Source organism: Arctopsyche grandis, chromosome 9, assembly GCF_051622035.1.
Source record: "Arctopsyche grandis isolate Sample6627 chromosome 9, ASM5162203v2, whole genome shotgun sequence".
Classification (NCBI taxonomy): Eukaryota; Metazoa; Arthropoda; class Insecta; order Trichoptera; family Hydropsychidae; genus Arctopsyche; species Arctopsyche grandis.
The window spans coordinates 17,439,010-17,454,398 of NC_135363.1; the positions used below are offsets into that span (position 1 = coordinate 17,439,010).

The 15,389-nt window shown below is 34.7% G+C and overlaps 1 protein-coding gene across 1 annotated transcript in view; it reads left to right on the forward strand.

The window, feature by feature from the left end:
• The first annotated feature begins 1,619 nt into the window (after window positions 1-1,619).
• Window positions 1,620-15,389, forward strand: part of RunxB (RUNX family transcription factor Runt related B) — a 29,165-nt gene continuing 15,395 nt past the window's right edge. The window contains exons 1-2 of the mRNA XM_077438780.1: window positions 1,620-1,778; window positions 6,404-6,620. Coding sequence (XP_077294906.1) covers window positions 1,620-1,778; window positions 6,404-6,620 — 376 coding nt within the window. The remainder of the gene's footprint in view (window positions 1,779-6,403; window positions 6,621-15,389) is intronic.

Below are 15,389 nucleotides of genomic sequence, written 5' to 3' on the forward strand. Positions count from 1 at the left end.
TGTCACAAAAATGAGATATGTTCATACATACATTATTTGTAATCGTGTCAGAAAATGTTATAGTAATATGATAGCAAACATTTAATGGATAGGATGTGACTTCGACGTGTTTAATACATTAAAACTTTCACTGTAAGAAATTAGATCACAAGCAACAATTTCAAATGCAGATTCAATTGCATATGAGATGCACGTTTGACCCCCAGTGCAACCGTTTTGGGGGCGGATTTCACTAGCAACCCTCACCCTAACCCTAACATTAGGTTCAAGCTCATCTGTACGGGGAGTGAGAACAACGAATGAATCATACATAATTCGCTTCATCCCCAAAAAACATCAAATCCAACGGTCTCTCAACATTTTAAAGATTAAGTTGTATTTTAAAATTCATGTAAGTTTTGGAAAAAAAATACATAAGAAACATAGACAAATACGAAAAATTCGATATGCTCTTATGACAGTTAAATACATACGGAATAAGATTTGATTGTGTTTGAATTCATTATCAGGTTGGTTTGATTTTTTTCTCCAGATGATGGTTGGGATGTTGTGTGAATATTCTGTGGTTACATTTGGCTGTGGTGAAATTGAAATTATGAACTCGAATTCAGTTTGGGAATCTGCGAGAGTGCGAATTGTTCGACGGGTGCATTATTTGCCAAAGTTGCAAGCACGTGCTGCCGTTTCATTTCACCAATCAGCTGTTGCAGCTCTGCCACGTGCCATAAGGGGACAAGGGGACATGGCCAAAGGTCGGGGTCGAGGGTCAAGGTGCAAATAGATGTTTCAATCGAGAAATTACATCATAACCATTATAGCACGCACGCCATGAATCTTTCCCCAAAGGCTGAATGAAAATAGTACAACTCAAAGCGAACGTTTGCATAAAGAATATGTCAAACATGTTATTTTCGAGAATACAATTGAAAAGCTGTAAGGATCGTAAACTCGGATTTAGTTCCGAGAAAGGGAAGCTCCCCACAAAGGAAAATCAGTGTCAGTTATTGTGCAAAAGTCATGTCGAATCATTGTTAGTATTCGCGCATTGTGATCGGTACATGGGATTCTGTTCAGAATTTCCGATGTAATAGAGGCGAATGTGGCAAAATGATATCGGTATATATTCGAAGAGGGAATTTGACGTTTGAAATATATGTTGACAGAATGTGAATGTTCAGTCAGACAGATCAAAGACATCGGGGAAAAATACAAGTGCGGGAGTTTCTTTTATCTCAGGTATACAAATTGTGGCATGCGATCTTATTTTTGATTTTTTATGCGAACATAAAATACAGCATAATAATCCAGTAGCAGTAAGCACAGAAATATTGTATTGAAACTAAAAAAAAAAAAAAAACATCAATCGCAATTGTAATTTATCCAAATTCATAATAATAATATCTCTAAGATAATTAAATATGTATTTAATTTATATAATTTTTTTACAGGATTCGTAGCAAATTGAAGAAGCCCGCACAATGTCCACAGTCGTCGGTAGAAATGCATCGCGTTGCAAGACCAAGATGAAATAATCCAAAACGATACGATTGTATAGCAATCGCAAAAGTGTGTTCACAACAAGTTTATAGTGATCTAAAATCATTGTTCGCCACAAAAAAATGCACTTGGCCAGCGAGGTGAGCTCAACAAGCGGTCCCGGTCCGGATGTGGGTCCTCCGCCGGGTACTCTATCTGCCGAGCTGCTGGCCGAGAGGACTCTCGATGGACTCATGGCCGAACATCCCGGTGAATTGGTCAGAACCGGCTGTCCACACGTGGTATGCATATATTTAATTATACTATTACAGACTTGCGGGTATGAAGTTTCATTGAAACTGAGGCCCAATTTTTTTTACGATCATAATTCATTGTAATTCATGCAATTTTGCATTGAAAGGTTTAGTGACGTAGTGACATGACTGTCAACATTATATTCAATGAATTTACGATTGTTATAAAAGGCGTTTAGTCAAATGATTTTTTTATCTCCGAAATTATAATATACATACATAGTATGCATCTAATTTTTCATAATTTTAATATTCCATACATATGTATTAGAGTTTGCATGCAATTTCGGAATGAATTGTTAAAGACTCTCGATATATTTTTAAAGAAAATTTCTTTAAAAATATATCGAGACATAATTTGTAAAATATAAACATTATAAAATATAAAATTTAAGATTATAGTACAAAATCATTATATTTGATATATCAATTTTATACAAATTTGAACTAAGGAACATTTTAATTTATAAAAAAATATATTTCCCACAATGCCATTAGGGTTGCTCCTGAGGGACATATGGTATTAAACTTCGGCAGCATGAAACATGTTTTATGTTGTCGAAGGTTGTCTATTAAATTGCGTTTAAGAGTCCTGCACTCCTATGTTTGGTCGGTGTTGCTGTACGGATGCGAAACGTGGACACTGTTAGTGGAATCCATGAACAGGATAGAGTCCTTTGAAATGTGGTGTTACCGGAGGATGCTAAAGATCTCGTGGAAGGAGCATGTAAGAAAAGAAAGTCCTCCAGCTTCTTCATAAAAAAGAGAGAGCTTCTTGACACGGTGAAGCGCCGTAAGATGGAATACTTTGGCCACATTATTCGCGGCCCCAAATATCGCCTTCTACAAACAATCATAGAAGGGAAAATAGAAGACAATCGGTGGCTTGGGAGAAAGAAGCTCTCTTGGCTCCGGAACATCAGGTCATGGATGGGACTCGGTCTCGAAAAGCTATTTCGGCTTGCCCATGATAGGGAAGAATTCGCACGGGCCATAAACGATGTCTGCCCATGGTAGTCGCCTACGTCTGAATACGGATTCGGCATTAGAAGAAGAAGATGTATACATTTATAGACTTTAAATTTGAAATCAAATCAAATTAGTACTTTCATAGTGGGTAGAATGGTTTTGCCGATTTGATGAGGAACTGTTTCAACAATGAAATCAGATAAATTGGCAAACTTTAATAGGAAATGATCGACTTGGAGCCACATATATCCAAGTCTGCCAGCAGCACTGCAGAAATGCTTCTGAATATATATTTTTTCAATCGAGATTAACCGAGGGCTTGAATCCGGGAACCGGGAATGATTAGCATTAGTGCAACTGCCGAGATGTACATACATACATACAGATATCAATTGCATTTCAATTTTGGGCCAATTATTAATTCCATTAAGTCAGTTACTTTCAAATTAAATGATCAATAACCAAGTTTAATTTAATAGTAGTATTAAAGTATTTAGAATTAAAGCCTACATCAGGTACATTTTATTTGGATTAAATTGATTTTTTTTATTTATTTTAAGTCAAAAGAACCGATTATTTGTTTTCTTTGAATACTTCAATAAACTTCTAGACTTTGTTAATAGTTTTTCTAGCATAGAAACTCTATGTATCCAGAACCGACGAGAAGGGGTGGTGGGGGGGGGGGGAGCTGGGGTAAAATTTCAGGGCCCGGACAACTCGAGGGGCCCCGTTGCGTGACGTCTGACATTCATAAATTGATATTTTATATTATTCTATATAAAAATATGTGTATTTAATTATTATTTTTCGTTTCACGCATTATCTGTGTCCATGTGAAATCGCTCCTGTTATACAATACTTTCTTATTCAATTATTTAAAAAAAAAATAGCAACCAACATATGTACACATATGCAGGTATTTTTTTAATAGTTCTGATAGATTTGTCGCATATTAAAAATATGTATTTATAAGATGTTTTTTTTTGTTTATCATACATAGGGCCTGAAAATATTTTTACCAGGGCCCGTGACTCATCTCAGTGGCCCTGTGTATTACTAAGGGATTTAAACGCGTTCCAATAAAAAGCTTAGCGTTGTCACATGACAACGCTAGCCATACTTCACATAGTATATGTAAATAATAAACATACATATGTATATGATATGTACTTAATTAATAAGCATACTTGAGGATATACTAATTCATTAGCAATACTATTTATATTAAAATCAATGATACGATTATATAGAGTAGTTCAAAATAGGCAAACCCTTTTTACGAAGCAAAATTATATTTTTTTATTTAAAAGTTTTGGACCATTGTGGCATTACAGGAAGAACCTAATGCTCCACAATGGTCTATATCAGGCCTGGGCAAACTGCGGCCCGGTATTTTGGTGCGGCCCGGAAGCAAAATTAAAAAAGTTTACTATTTTCTGATCTAAAAAATTTTTTGTTGATTTGTCAAATGTTTTATCGTTTCTGACATAAGATACAATTCGAATTTGGGCCAAACTAGACTACAAACTTAAATGAGCAATTATCATCAATATTAGAATCGATCACAAGGTACTCGATAGCTCTCGACGAAAGTAATGATCGAAAATATACCGCACAGTAATTAATTTTCATACGCGGATGTAACTCTAAATTTGAAATTATTGAAGAGTTTTTGTCATTTGAATCACTTAAAGATCAAATTTTATCCAGGATAAAATTTGCGAAAATTGTCCTGATTACAATTTAATTATAATTCATTGTATTATATGTACATCAACAAGTATTGTACGAAAATGTGTTAAAAGTTGAAAATGTGATATCTTGTATTATTAAACTTGTAAATTTAATACGTTCGAGTGGCTTGAAACACAGACAATTCATTGCTTTTCTTCAAGTTATTGAATGTGAGTTCACAGATATTATTTATCATAATCATATTCGATGGCTTAGCCTAGGAAAAATACTTCGGCAAGTATGAGATACAAAAGAAGAAATCGTTCTATTTTTAAAAATGAAAAATACTATCGACTTTCCCGAATTAACTGATAATGACTGGCTGTGTGATTTTGCATTTACTTTGGACATCGTGAGACATTTAAATACTTTCAACACAGTGTTCCAAGGGGAAAATTTATATGTCCATGATATGGTGAAAAGTTTGAATGGATTTAAATTAAAAACTACGACTGTTTCTTCAACATTTATCTATTAAACGGGTAGACCACTTTTCAACCATGAAATTGCTGAAGATACCAGAAAATAAATTTGAAGAATATGGTGAAATTATCAACGATTTAAGTTGCGAGTTTCCAATTGCAATATATATTGATAGCGTATCGACAGAGATATATAAATTAAGATTATATATGAAGAAATTTTTACAACGCCCTAATACGGAAAAATTCGACAAACAAGAGATTTTGCTCAAAAAATGCTGGTGGTTTTTTGATCAACCTACATTATGTAAACAAACATTTTCAATCGTGAATATTAATAAAAATTCTTTACAATCAAGCATCACAGATGAAAATTTACAAACATTTTTAAGAATTTCAACTACAAAATTTCCTCCCGAAATTAAAAAAACTGTTAAAGATGTAAAACAGTTTCATTCGTCAAAATAAATCATTTTTTTGTATGAAATTTAAAAAAAAATTATGTTTTAATTCCTTTTACGATAATGAATAATGTATATCTAAAAATAGTATTTTACTTGCGGCCCGCCGCTCATTTTTAATTTCTAATGTGGCCTTTCATCCAAAAAGTTTGCCCAGACCTGGTCTATATAATAAAACAAGAGGTAGAGAAAAACAAAAAATAAATAGATAGAACAAAAAGCAAAAGCAAAAAAATAAGATAAAAAACAACATTTAAACACAATCATAAAAAAAACAGTAAAGTAATAAAATAGCGGATAAATGAAAATTTAAATGAGTGACAAAATACAAAGATAATTCAATAAGTAGTAAAAATACAAAGAAGAGAATGTCTTGCAACTGCAGCCTGTTCCGATAAATAAGAACAAGCTACAAATTAGGGAGAATACAAAAATTACAAAATAAAGCTATGAGAGGTATTTTGAATGGTGGTAGATTAAAAATTATAAGAAGTATGTTAGATGAATTTGGGAGATATTCATAATCATTACACTAGAAATAAGAATAATTTAGTTGTAGGTAGAGTAAGAAAAATAAAGACAGCGGGGGTGTCTTTCACAGGGGTGTGCTAATGTATAACGCCCTCCTTGATTGCATCAGGTCTTCTAAGACCATGGATGCATTCTTGCGAGGAGCGAAGAGACACCTCTGTGAGGGACAGTATATATAAGTTAAATATATAATTTTAGATTTAAGTTATTGAGATGTATTTTTTTTAAATAAGCTAATAGCTAAAAGTATATATAAATAAATAAACAAATACAAAACATCCCTGCGAGGCCCAAATGGAAGAGAGTAGATTAATATTCCACTCATACATTACATTCAAATGAAGAAAATATATTATTTATTTATTTATTTATAGTAGTAGTTTTGGACCATTGTGGCTTTATAAAACCCTTTGAAGCGTTTGCGTGTCTTAGAATCAACTTACTAATTACATTTATTACAGATACAGATTTAAACTATTAACTGTTGTTTTCCCAGGTTTGTACGGTGCTACCACCACACTGGCGGTCGAATAAGACACTTCCGGTTGCGTTCAAAGTGGTCGCACTGGGAGATGTCGGTGACGGAACTGTGGTCACGGTCCGTGCCGGCAACGACGAAAACTACTGCGCCGAGCTGAGGAACTGCACGGCAGTCATGAAGAACCAAGTGGCCAAATTCAATGACTTGAGGTTCGTCGGCAGGAGTGGCAGAGGTCAGTAACACTTTCGCGTGTGTGAAGTGAAAGAAAAGTGGGGTGAGGAGGCGTTTAATTAGTGTGTGTTTTGACCGGTCGCGTGTAAGCGGATACAAAGGTGGAAATTGACCCTAACCTAACCCTCTGAATTGCCGGGGGTCCGTATGGCTTCAGGTCGGTTAGTGTCATCGTCGGCGAGACGATCGCTGTTTTTAATTATAATAACATTTTAATTCGACTCAATCGGCCGGAAAATTTCGATGATACTCGCCGTGATTTTTCGCCGCATTACATACGAACTATAAGTGCGTGTTTACTAATGATTATGGATTTTACGAACGTCGCATAAGCGGATGTAACGAGTGATTAAGATATTATAATGTAGATAAATCAGATAAATATAAATCGGTGTATATCAACAGTTTGAATTATTCACAATACGTACATATGTATATTGTGTAAAGTAATTACATTACAGCAGAGTTGACTAGTGGTTATTTATTTATTTAATTTAATTTATTATTTTATAATAATAATAACAATAAAATGAGCAGTGTGACCTGACAGGTTGCCCCAAAGCGTCACACCAGTTAGCATATATTGCTTTGAACAAAGTGGTCACGCGTTCAAATCCCACTGGTTTCTGATGGCCAGACCTTGGATCTGTGACTCCAGGTTTTATATCAGTTTCCTATCAGAGTTTGCCAATTCATCTGATTTTCATTGAAACGGTTCCAACAAATTGGCAACCTTACCCATTTTCTCGCAAATCGAGTTTTCTGGCCAGGAAGGCGCATTAGGGTTACCTGTCAAGTCATCATCATTAATACTATTAAATTTTTTGATAATCCATTTTGTATATAATTATGTTGTATTAAAATAAGTGTATTCACTTAATAGTACTCGCTGGTGCATAGAAGCAATATAATACACTATACATATATTTAATATCAAAAATGTAAATCGTATGTTCAATAATTAAGAAAACGTAAGTATATTGCTATAAATAATTAGCCAGCAGAATAGCTCGATGGTTACATTAATGTTAACCACCGAGAGTTTTCCAACACATGGGTTGAGATTGATTGAAGAGAATTTAATCGAGTATTTCAGCAATGCTGCTGGTTAGATTTAGATATTTATGACTCCGAATCGCTCTATTCTTAGCAGAGTTTACCAATTTAACTGATTTTCATTGTTGAAACGGCTTCTCATCATATTTGAATATGATTTCATATTTAATCTATAAATTTATAATGTTTAATACCATAGGCGTATATATGTACAAGTTTAATACCATTGTTCTTTATATATTTCATTTTACCATAACAGTTCGTCCCAAATGTATAATGCCCTTCCTGAAGGCATTAGAAGTTCTAATAACATTGATGCTTTCTTGAAGGGTGTTAATGGATACCTTTGTGAAAGATGATTTATAATTTTTTGTTATTATTTTGTTATTTTGTGTTATATGTATTAGCAGTTTGCTATATAAATAAATAAATAAAATAAATAAAGCGACACCTATGGCCAAAAATATTAAACACATTCTACAGTGTAGGTAGGTATACATACATGTGTTTAACAATCAATAAATTCGGGTTTTCGAAAAACAGAAGGAGGATGCCGATTTCGGATCCGTCACAATAATTAAATTAGATAAAATGGAAAGCTCTAATAAAAGCCGGTCGATTTGGATTTAAAAACCCATCCAGATCTTGCTAGCAGAATATATAAGTCGAATAATTACTCGATTCCAGGCGGGATTTGAACACTCGACCTCTCTACTTGAAAACAATGGCTCGACTAATGTACATATACAGTTCATTAATTACAATTGCGAGAATAAAAATATTAAAAATTATATCTCATCTCATTGCTGACTTTTTAAAATATTTTTTGATGAAAGATCAAAAATGCCCATTTAGGGTAAGTGAGGAACATTTAAATATTATATACTGTATTTGAATTAAATATAGTCTTCCACACAATTCCACGAAACACCGTTTGGAAAATGGTGGAATAGATTAAGCGATTGTAACTGTATTGCGGTAATTGGATAACAATTGCGTGCCCGCAAAGATTTAGATATGTTAGTTTGAATGGTTTGTGGTTATACGATTACGGGTCACGAATTTAAGCGAAAACCTCACACGCGATAGGTATACCTTACACTGTAAGGTTTACATAAATGATACATATTTAATTAAATAATAAAATTAAAAAGTAGGTCTTAACGCTTGGAATTTTCAAGAACAATTTATTAGAAGCGCGTCAAAGAACATAAATACCAAACTTCTTCAGCCTCACCGATTGTAATTAAATAGAAAACTTTCACTAATGCGATTCGAATACTTCTATAGATATTTGATATATTCGTATGTATAAGTATTAATAATTGCTATCAACGTATGTATTGTACGGACTGTAAATTAATCCTTTTCATGACACTATCTTTAAATGCACGCGAAGTCTTAGTAATCCGTCTACTCGGTGTCAAGTTCATCGTTTCGTTAATCTCTTAACAATACGCAGTATACACACACATATATAAATTTAAAATATTCGGCTTTCAAATGTTAAAAGGGGTCGCAAACGATACTATATTGTAATTGTATATATTTCGGCGTTTCAATGCGGTATCATAGCACAAACGGAATTGCAAAGTCGGTGAGCATTTTCGCGTCAATCTTCGCGTTGGCCAAGTAGAAAAAGGGGACGGTGCAAAAAAAAAAAGGAGGTGAATAATAAGGGCGGGGTCCCTCTGCAACTTTATCATTAAGCATTTCCGTGATTATTAAAAATTCACCACACGCCACTTTCGTACTTTAGACGTAAACCATGGAGCCTCGGTCCCTTCATCGTTCCCCTTATATTTATTTTTTCTACACAGTATTTACCTTCACGTGCTCCGCGAAAGAAACATCCTTAAAACAAAAGCGCCTAATGGGGGGTAAAAAGAAGGCAAACAGGTACACGGGGCGCAATAAATTTCGCAAATGTTCACCGTCGTAAATCTTGAACGTTTTCACTGTCGATATGCGAATAGCGTTAACCCATTACCGGCTTGGAAAATTCTCGGAAATTCAATCGAAATTGTACACTGACGTACCATTCGATACTATCGGGCAATTTCCGATACTAGCTGCATATTATATTAAAATCGATTTATCACACCCACCATAATTTACACTTATTTCATTTTTCATCACAAGCACACGTACTTCACACGGTTGCTATATAATTTTAAGTGAAGTATTTCCGTTAAAAAATAAAATCCGGAAATTATCGCAAACCAGATGGTTGACTGTACGTAACACTTTTTAAAAAGGCTCGTTACGAGTCTTCGTCCCCTCTGTTGGTTGCCAGTTAAAACGACGACTTTTCACTTTGTGTGCTTCTCATTATTATTCTTATATATATTTTTATCTACTTTTTTTGAGAAGACGTGCTTCAAATGTATAAGAAGATAAAATTAATAAATGATGACCCGCCTACTTGAAAATATATTATGTGTACGAAGTTGTCAGGTGTAAATCATAATATCTCTTATTTTATAAACATTAACTGCTACAATGAAATACTTTTTTTAATAACTAATATAATATGTATATATGAATAAATAAAATTCTCTTTATAGAGATATTTCAAATCGATTATATTTGTTTTTAAGCGAAAATTAATCTAAAATATAAAACAATGAATGTTTGTATGCATTCTGTTGTTTAGAGTCTTTCCGGTTGTTGTTCTTTCTCTGTTTCACCCTCAGAGCCCTCCCTTTTCCCCCTCGCAACCCCTATTTCGCTTGAGTGTCGCGCTTTTTCCATTCTGGATTCATTAACTGTTTAAATTGACAACAATTTCCCGGGTACTTCTTATCTGAAGCGACAGCAATACCGAGAATCCAGCTTCGATATTTACTTTTTCCGCTTTTTCACCCTGGAAAATAGCATTTGTATCCATCAACTCAAACCGAAAAATCTCCGTATATGAGATTCAACATTTTTTTTGTAATTAGCAAACGCGTAAAATAACACAGGCTTTTTTCCGCGAGTGCCTTTAGCAGGATTCATTAAGGGTGCACTGGGGGGTGGTTCTCACCACGATTGAATTTCCACCCTCCCATTCCTATTCTCCCTTTTCCCCGACGGAGGCTTCGCTTCTTTCCGTTTTTAATTATTGAACCACTCATTTCTAATTATTGTTATTAGGGAGCGGGGGTCGGCTCGGGACTAACAGTGGGATTATTTGAATTGAGAGCAAATTGGCCGGCGAAGGGCAAATTGAAAAGTCACAGCAAATTTTCCGGCAGCCGCGCAAAAAACGCGGTGTCGAATTTAAATGAAGCCGACACTCACATTATCGGTTACGTTAAATCTTTAATTAAAAACCTCCACATTCTATCCGATTGGATAATGAGCGAGCTAGGGTTATAAATCGGCGCCGATATATGTACACGCGGAAAATTCGCTGTTTTCCCGGGGTAATATTATGCGTATTTTTCCGACGCACCCTCTCATCCCCTCGCAGCTTATTTTGCGCCGACACTTGCTCTTGACATTTTTGACAAATGTTTTAACGACATGTCGACACACAACCCCGTTCACAGATATGGCAACCCCATGCTGTTTCATAGAATTCAAACATATTACATACACTGTAGATCCATATATTTTTATATATAGTAACAATTAAATACAGCTTTGAATAACAATAACATAAAAAAAGTAATGTATTAAAATATTTATGCACCTATATGTATGTATAACGGACACTAAATATTTTGAAAATAGATTCATTTTGCATTTATTTTTATACATTTTGAAATATCTAATGTGATTTATATGTAAAGAAAAGTTGCCCTGGAGATGAGTTGGCGTCCCGGTACACGATATCAATTTTGCATGCTTCTCTGTTACGACCACACAGAAGGAGCTAGCACACAATCTGTTTGGGTATTTTGCCGAAACCAAAAGCCAAAAGTGCTTCATAAAATATGGAAAATATTCTCCCGCTGTTTGCCTTATCTTCTTATTGCCATTTGTTGGTAGAAACTCCTGAATATGAAAAAGAATACGGAGATGTACAACCATTCCAAGCGTTCGATGTTCGGAGCGTTCAAATCTTCGTCGCATATATAGATATGTATATTCATTTTAATAATTAGCTTGAATTCAATTAAATATTGTCATGCATTAAAAGACTTAATTATATGAGCATTTTTATTAAAATAAATTCAATTATAGAAGTAAAATTCCGCTTGGAAAATCCCTCTCTAGTATAGCCGAGTAATGTGAACGCATATGTCAATTACGTGCAATTTCACGCCGTACTTATTATGGCCAGGTGAAGTGTACTAAATACGAAGGGGCTGGTAAAGCTGAAAGCTGCAAGATGAAAATAATATCCTCTCAATTTCGAACGACTGAATAATTCCTCACAAGCGGTCTTTTATGATGGCGCGGTATCCTGGATACGACTGTATGGGTGAATATTTCTCTCCAAAGGACCGACAAAAGAGATCGTGAAAAAATTCTAAAAGCGAGGAAGGGGCTGCAAAAAGAAAGAGCTCTCTTCTCGAAGTCTTATGAACTTGCCGACGCGGATAGTAAGAAAATATAAAATTCGTTTACGGTGGATGTAATATCGCGAGGCGTAAACGGAAAGATTGTCACGTGCGATTAGAATTTTGAAAGTTTTTTTTTATAGGAAGTTCGAAAGAGAATTTTTAAATCTGGAAATAAAATAAAATGCGAATCTATTAATTCGGCCGTATTTTTCTCTATTTTCCGCATTAAAATGTTAATGTTGGCATTTTCTCAAACCATTTTATGTCGTTCGGGTGGGCCGTTAATCCGGAAGGCTCCTCTTTATGCCGTCATATAATAGCCGAAAATAAGAGGTTCGCCATTCAGTTACGGAGAAGATAAGAAAGCGCCCATTTCTTCCTATTTAAATAAATATGCCGTGGGGGTCGGGGGGGGGGGGGTTGGTTTGGTGTAGAATTTCGGAATGGGGCGACAGTAGGTTGGGGTGGGTAGGAAGTTTGCAAGAACGTGGAGATCGCAAAATGTTCGCGTACCAACATTTTATTCATAGGTTCAAAACTAGAAAGCGAAAAAAACGTTCTCTTTTTGAATAAATATATTTCAAAAATTAAAATAAATATATATAATATACGATAGTCACACATATTATATACATAAATACAGTTGAGAACAAATGTACTAGGCCACTTTTAAAAAATAGTTAACCGAAAATACTCGGGTAAATTTGAGTATAAAGGACAATTTTGTATTTTTTTTAATAAGATGCAACCAAGGTTTAAATAATATAAGAATTGCTAGTAAGATGCGATGCAGATATTGAATGTTTCAAATACCCGAGTATTTTCGGTCAAAGCCATTTTTTATAAGCGGCCTAATATATTTGTCTATTTTCATTTCAATTGAAGTCTTAACCTTTAAAATTTAATGGTTGTTAAATATGTATCACTTGATAAAATTTTGTTTTAGAATCAAAACTTAAACATTCTTACCCACTGAAATATGAACATTGTAGCAAAAATATATCTACATATTATGTACATACATACATACATATATGTAGTGTATGATTGCGTAAGTTCATGCCTGATATTCATAGATGTCGGTATACGTTTTTTAACGGTAAACTAACATGAACTTATGCAATCATATAATACATATATTTTTAATGAAACTACATATATCGCTGCTATTCTGAGATAAAACATTTACCATAAGATTTTTGTCGATCGGATTTGATATAATAAATGTACTATCATTTTCATATGATAGTCAAAATTACTTGTAAATTTCTATGCTTGAAAGGCGAAAATTTTATCATGACTTTAGGTGATGATTTCTTGTTGTAACGTGTTGCTGGAATAAATATTTTTGGCAAAGGATGTCTGAAAAGCATTGTCATAGAAACTTAAAAATATGAGAACGGAACGGAGTTCAAAAGAAGTCAATTAAAATAATAAGTCGAAGCGGTGATCGTGCTACACTTTCGCCATAATGGACGAGTGCCATTTTGCTAAGGGCGCTCGACGAGGGAAAGGGTATTCTTTTGCATAAAGACCGAAACAATCACACCCCTTTATGTAGGAACAGTAGCTACCCCCAAAATGCGCCCCCAAATATGGCATTTTCTTGCCAAATGTTGCGGCCGTTCGCCGCTTTCTTGGCTCGGCTATGGTACATCGTAAAGAGCGACCACCCGTACAAGACAAGAATGACATACGACCGGACCGAAATATACCCGGTTTTCAATTCGGAATTAGATTTTAGACTATCTGTGTGTCTTCGAGGGTTAGAATAGAAAAGAATTTCAACTAGAAAATGCGGCGTTCCGTCACGTATACGGTTTTTTTCCGCGCGAATATCTCATGGAGAATGCCGCGACATTCCACGGACTTCTTTTCCCCCTTTGGGAAATGCCCCGGAGTCCTGAACGTGCCGGAGTGAAAGGGTTTATTTAATTGAATATAAACGCAGCGCACTCGAACAATAAAAATTGCCACGCAATTCAAACAAACCCCTCTTATATCATGTACAAATCGCATAAAATAACCAGTATAATTACTTGGAACAAGTATCATTCACATTCATTCAACTTTTATGTAGTAAAAAGTATTTTTTAATGTGCATACAAATGTATGTACGTATATATTTAATACTTCTTTATTATTGGTTGAGTGATTTGTGTACCATTTTGAATATTTAAAGTCAAACGAGTGCAAGCGGTCGCGAGTAGGTAGGTGTTGGCAATAAAAACTCGCCGAGCGACCCTCAAATATTTCCTTATTTACACCCCCCCGGGAACGGGCGGAAATAAAAAATACATTTCGAAAAATCAATGGCGCATATTCGGCTTTTGATATACGGCTCGGTGTCCCTTCAGAGACGGGCGTAACGGCAAAATTATTCGCAATCTCAGAGGCCTACCGAAAAGCGACACTCGTGAAGGGGCGGGTTTGAATGTTAATAAGCTTGCTGGCATCGCCCACCGCCTCTTGTGACAGGCTAAAAAATGATTTTTGAAAACAAGAAACTTTCAATAATGCATGTGATGCTATATATGAATGAAGATTTCAATTCAATCTGAAATAAAATGGTAATATCGACGCGAGCGACTATGCGACACGCTTTACGGCTTTACACGCTTTTAAATTTTTAAGGTTTTCAAATAAGTACAACTTTAGTGGTAAAAGTCAATTCATATACTATTCTAATTAAGACTAATATATAAATTGATCAATTTGTGAGTATTTGTGAGAATTTCAACCAAATAAAAAATATTACGAACTTAGAGCACAATAATGATCCAAACATAAAGGTAACGTCTTATATGTAGAATATAAAAATGATAATTCTCCATAGTTGTTCTCCAACTAACTGTTAATAATAATCTGTCAAAAATTGCCCTCTGAAATTTCAACGGTTTGCTAAATGGAATTGATACATGATTTAAAATTAAGGTTAAAGGTCCATTTAAATTATTCAGTACTTCAACAGCCTCGCACAACACTGCCCGGAAAAGACTACTTCTATTCATACAATTCAGCATCGTACATTTTCAGCACGTAAATAATTGTTTTGGACGAGTGCAAGGCAAAATCAGAGTACATTACAGAGTGTGAGCATGCGGTGCAATATTCCTTGCGTCGTATCGTCGAAGTATTATTGCCAGAATATGACGATTCCGAAAATATCCATATGCACATGGCAGCACTTTCATTAGTAAGTGTGCATTCGCCACAAT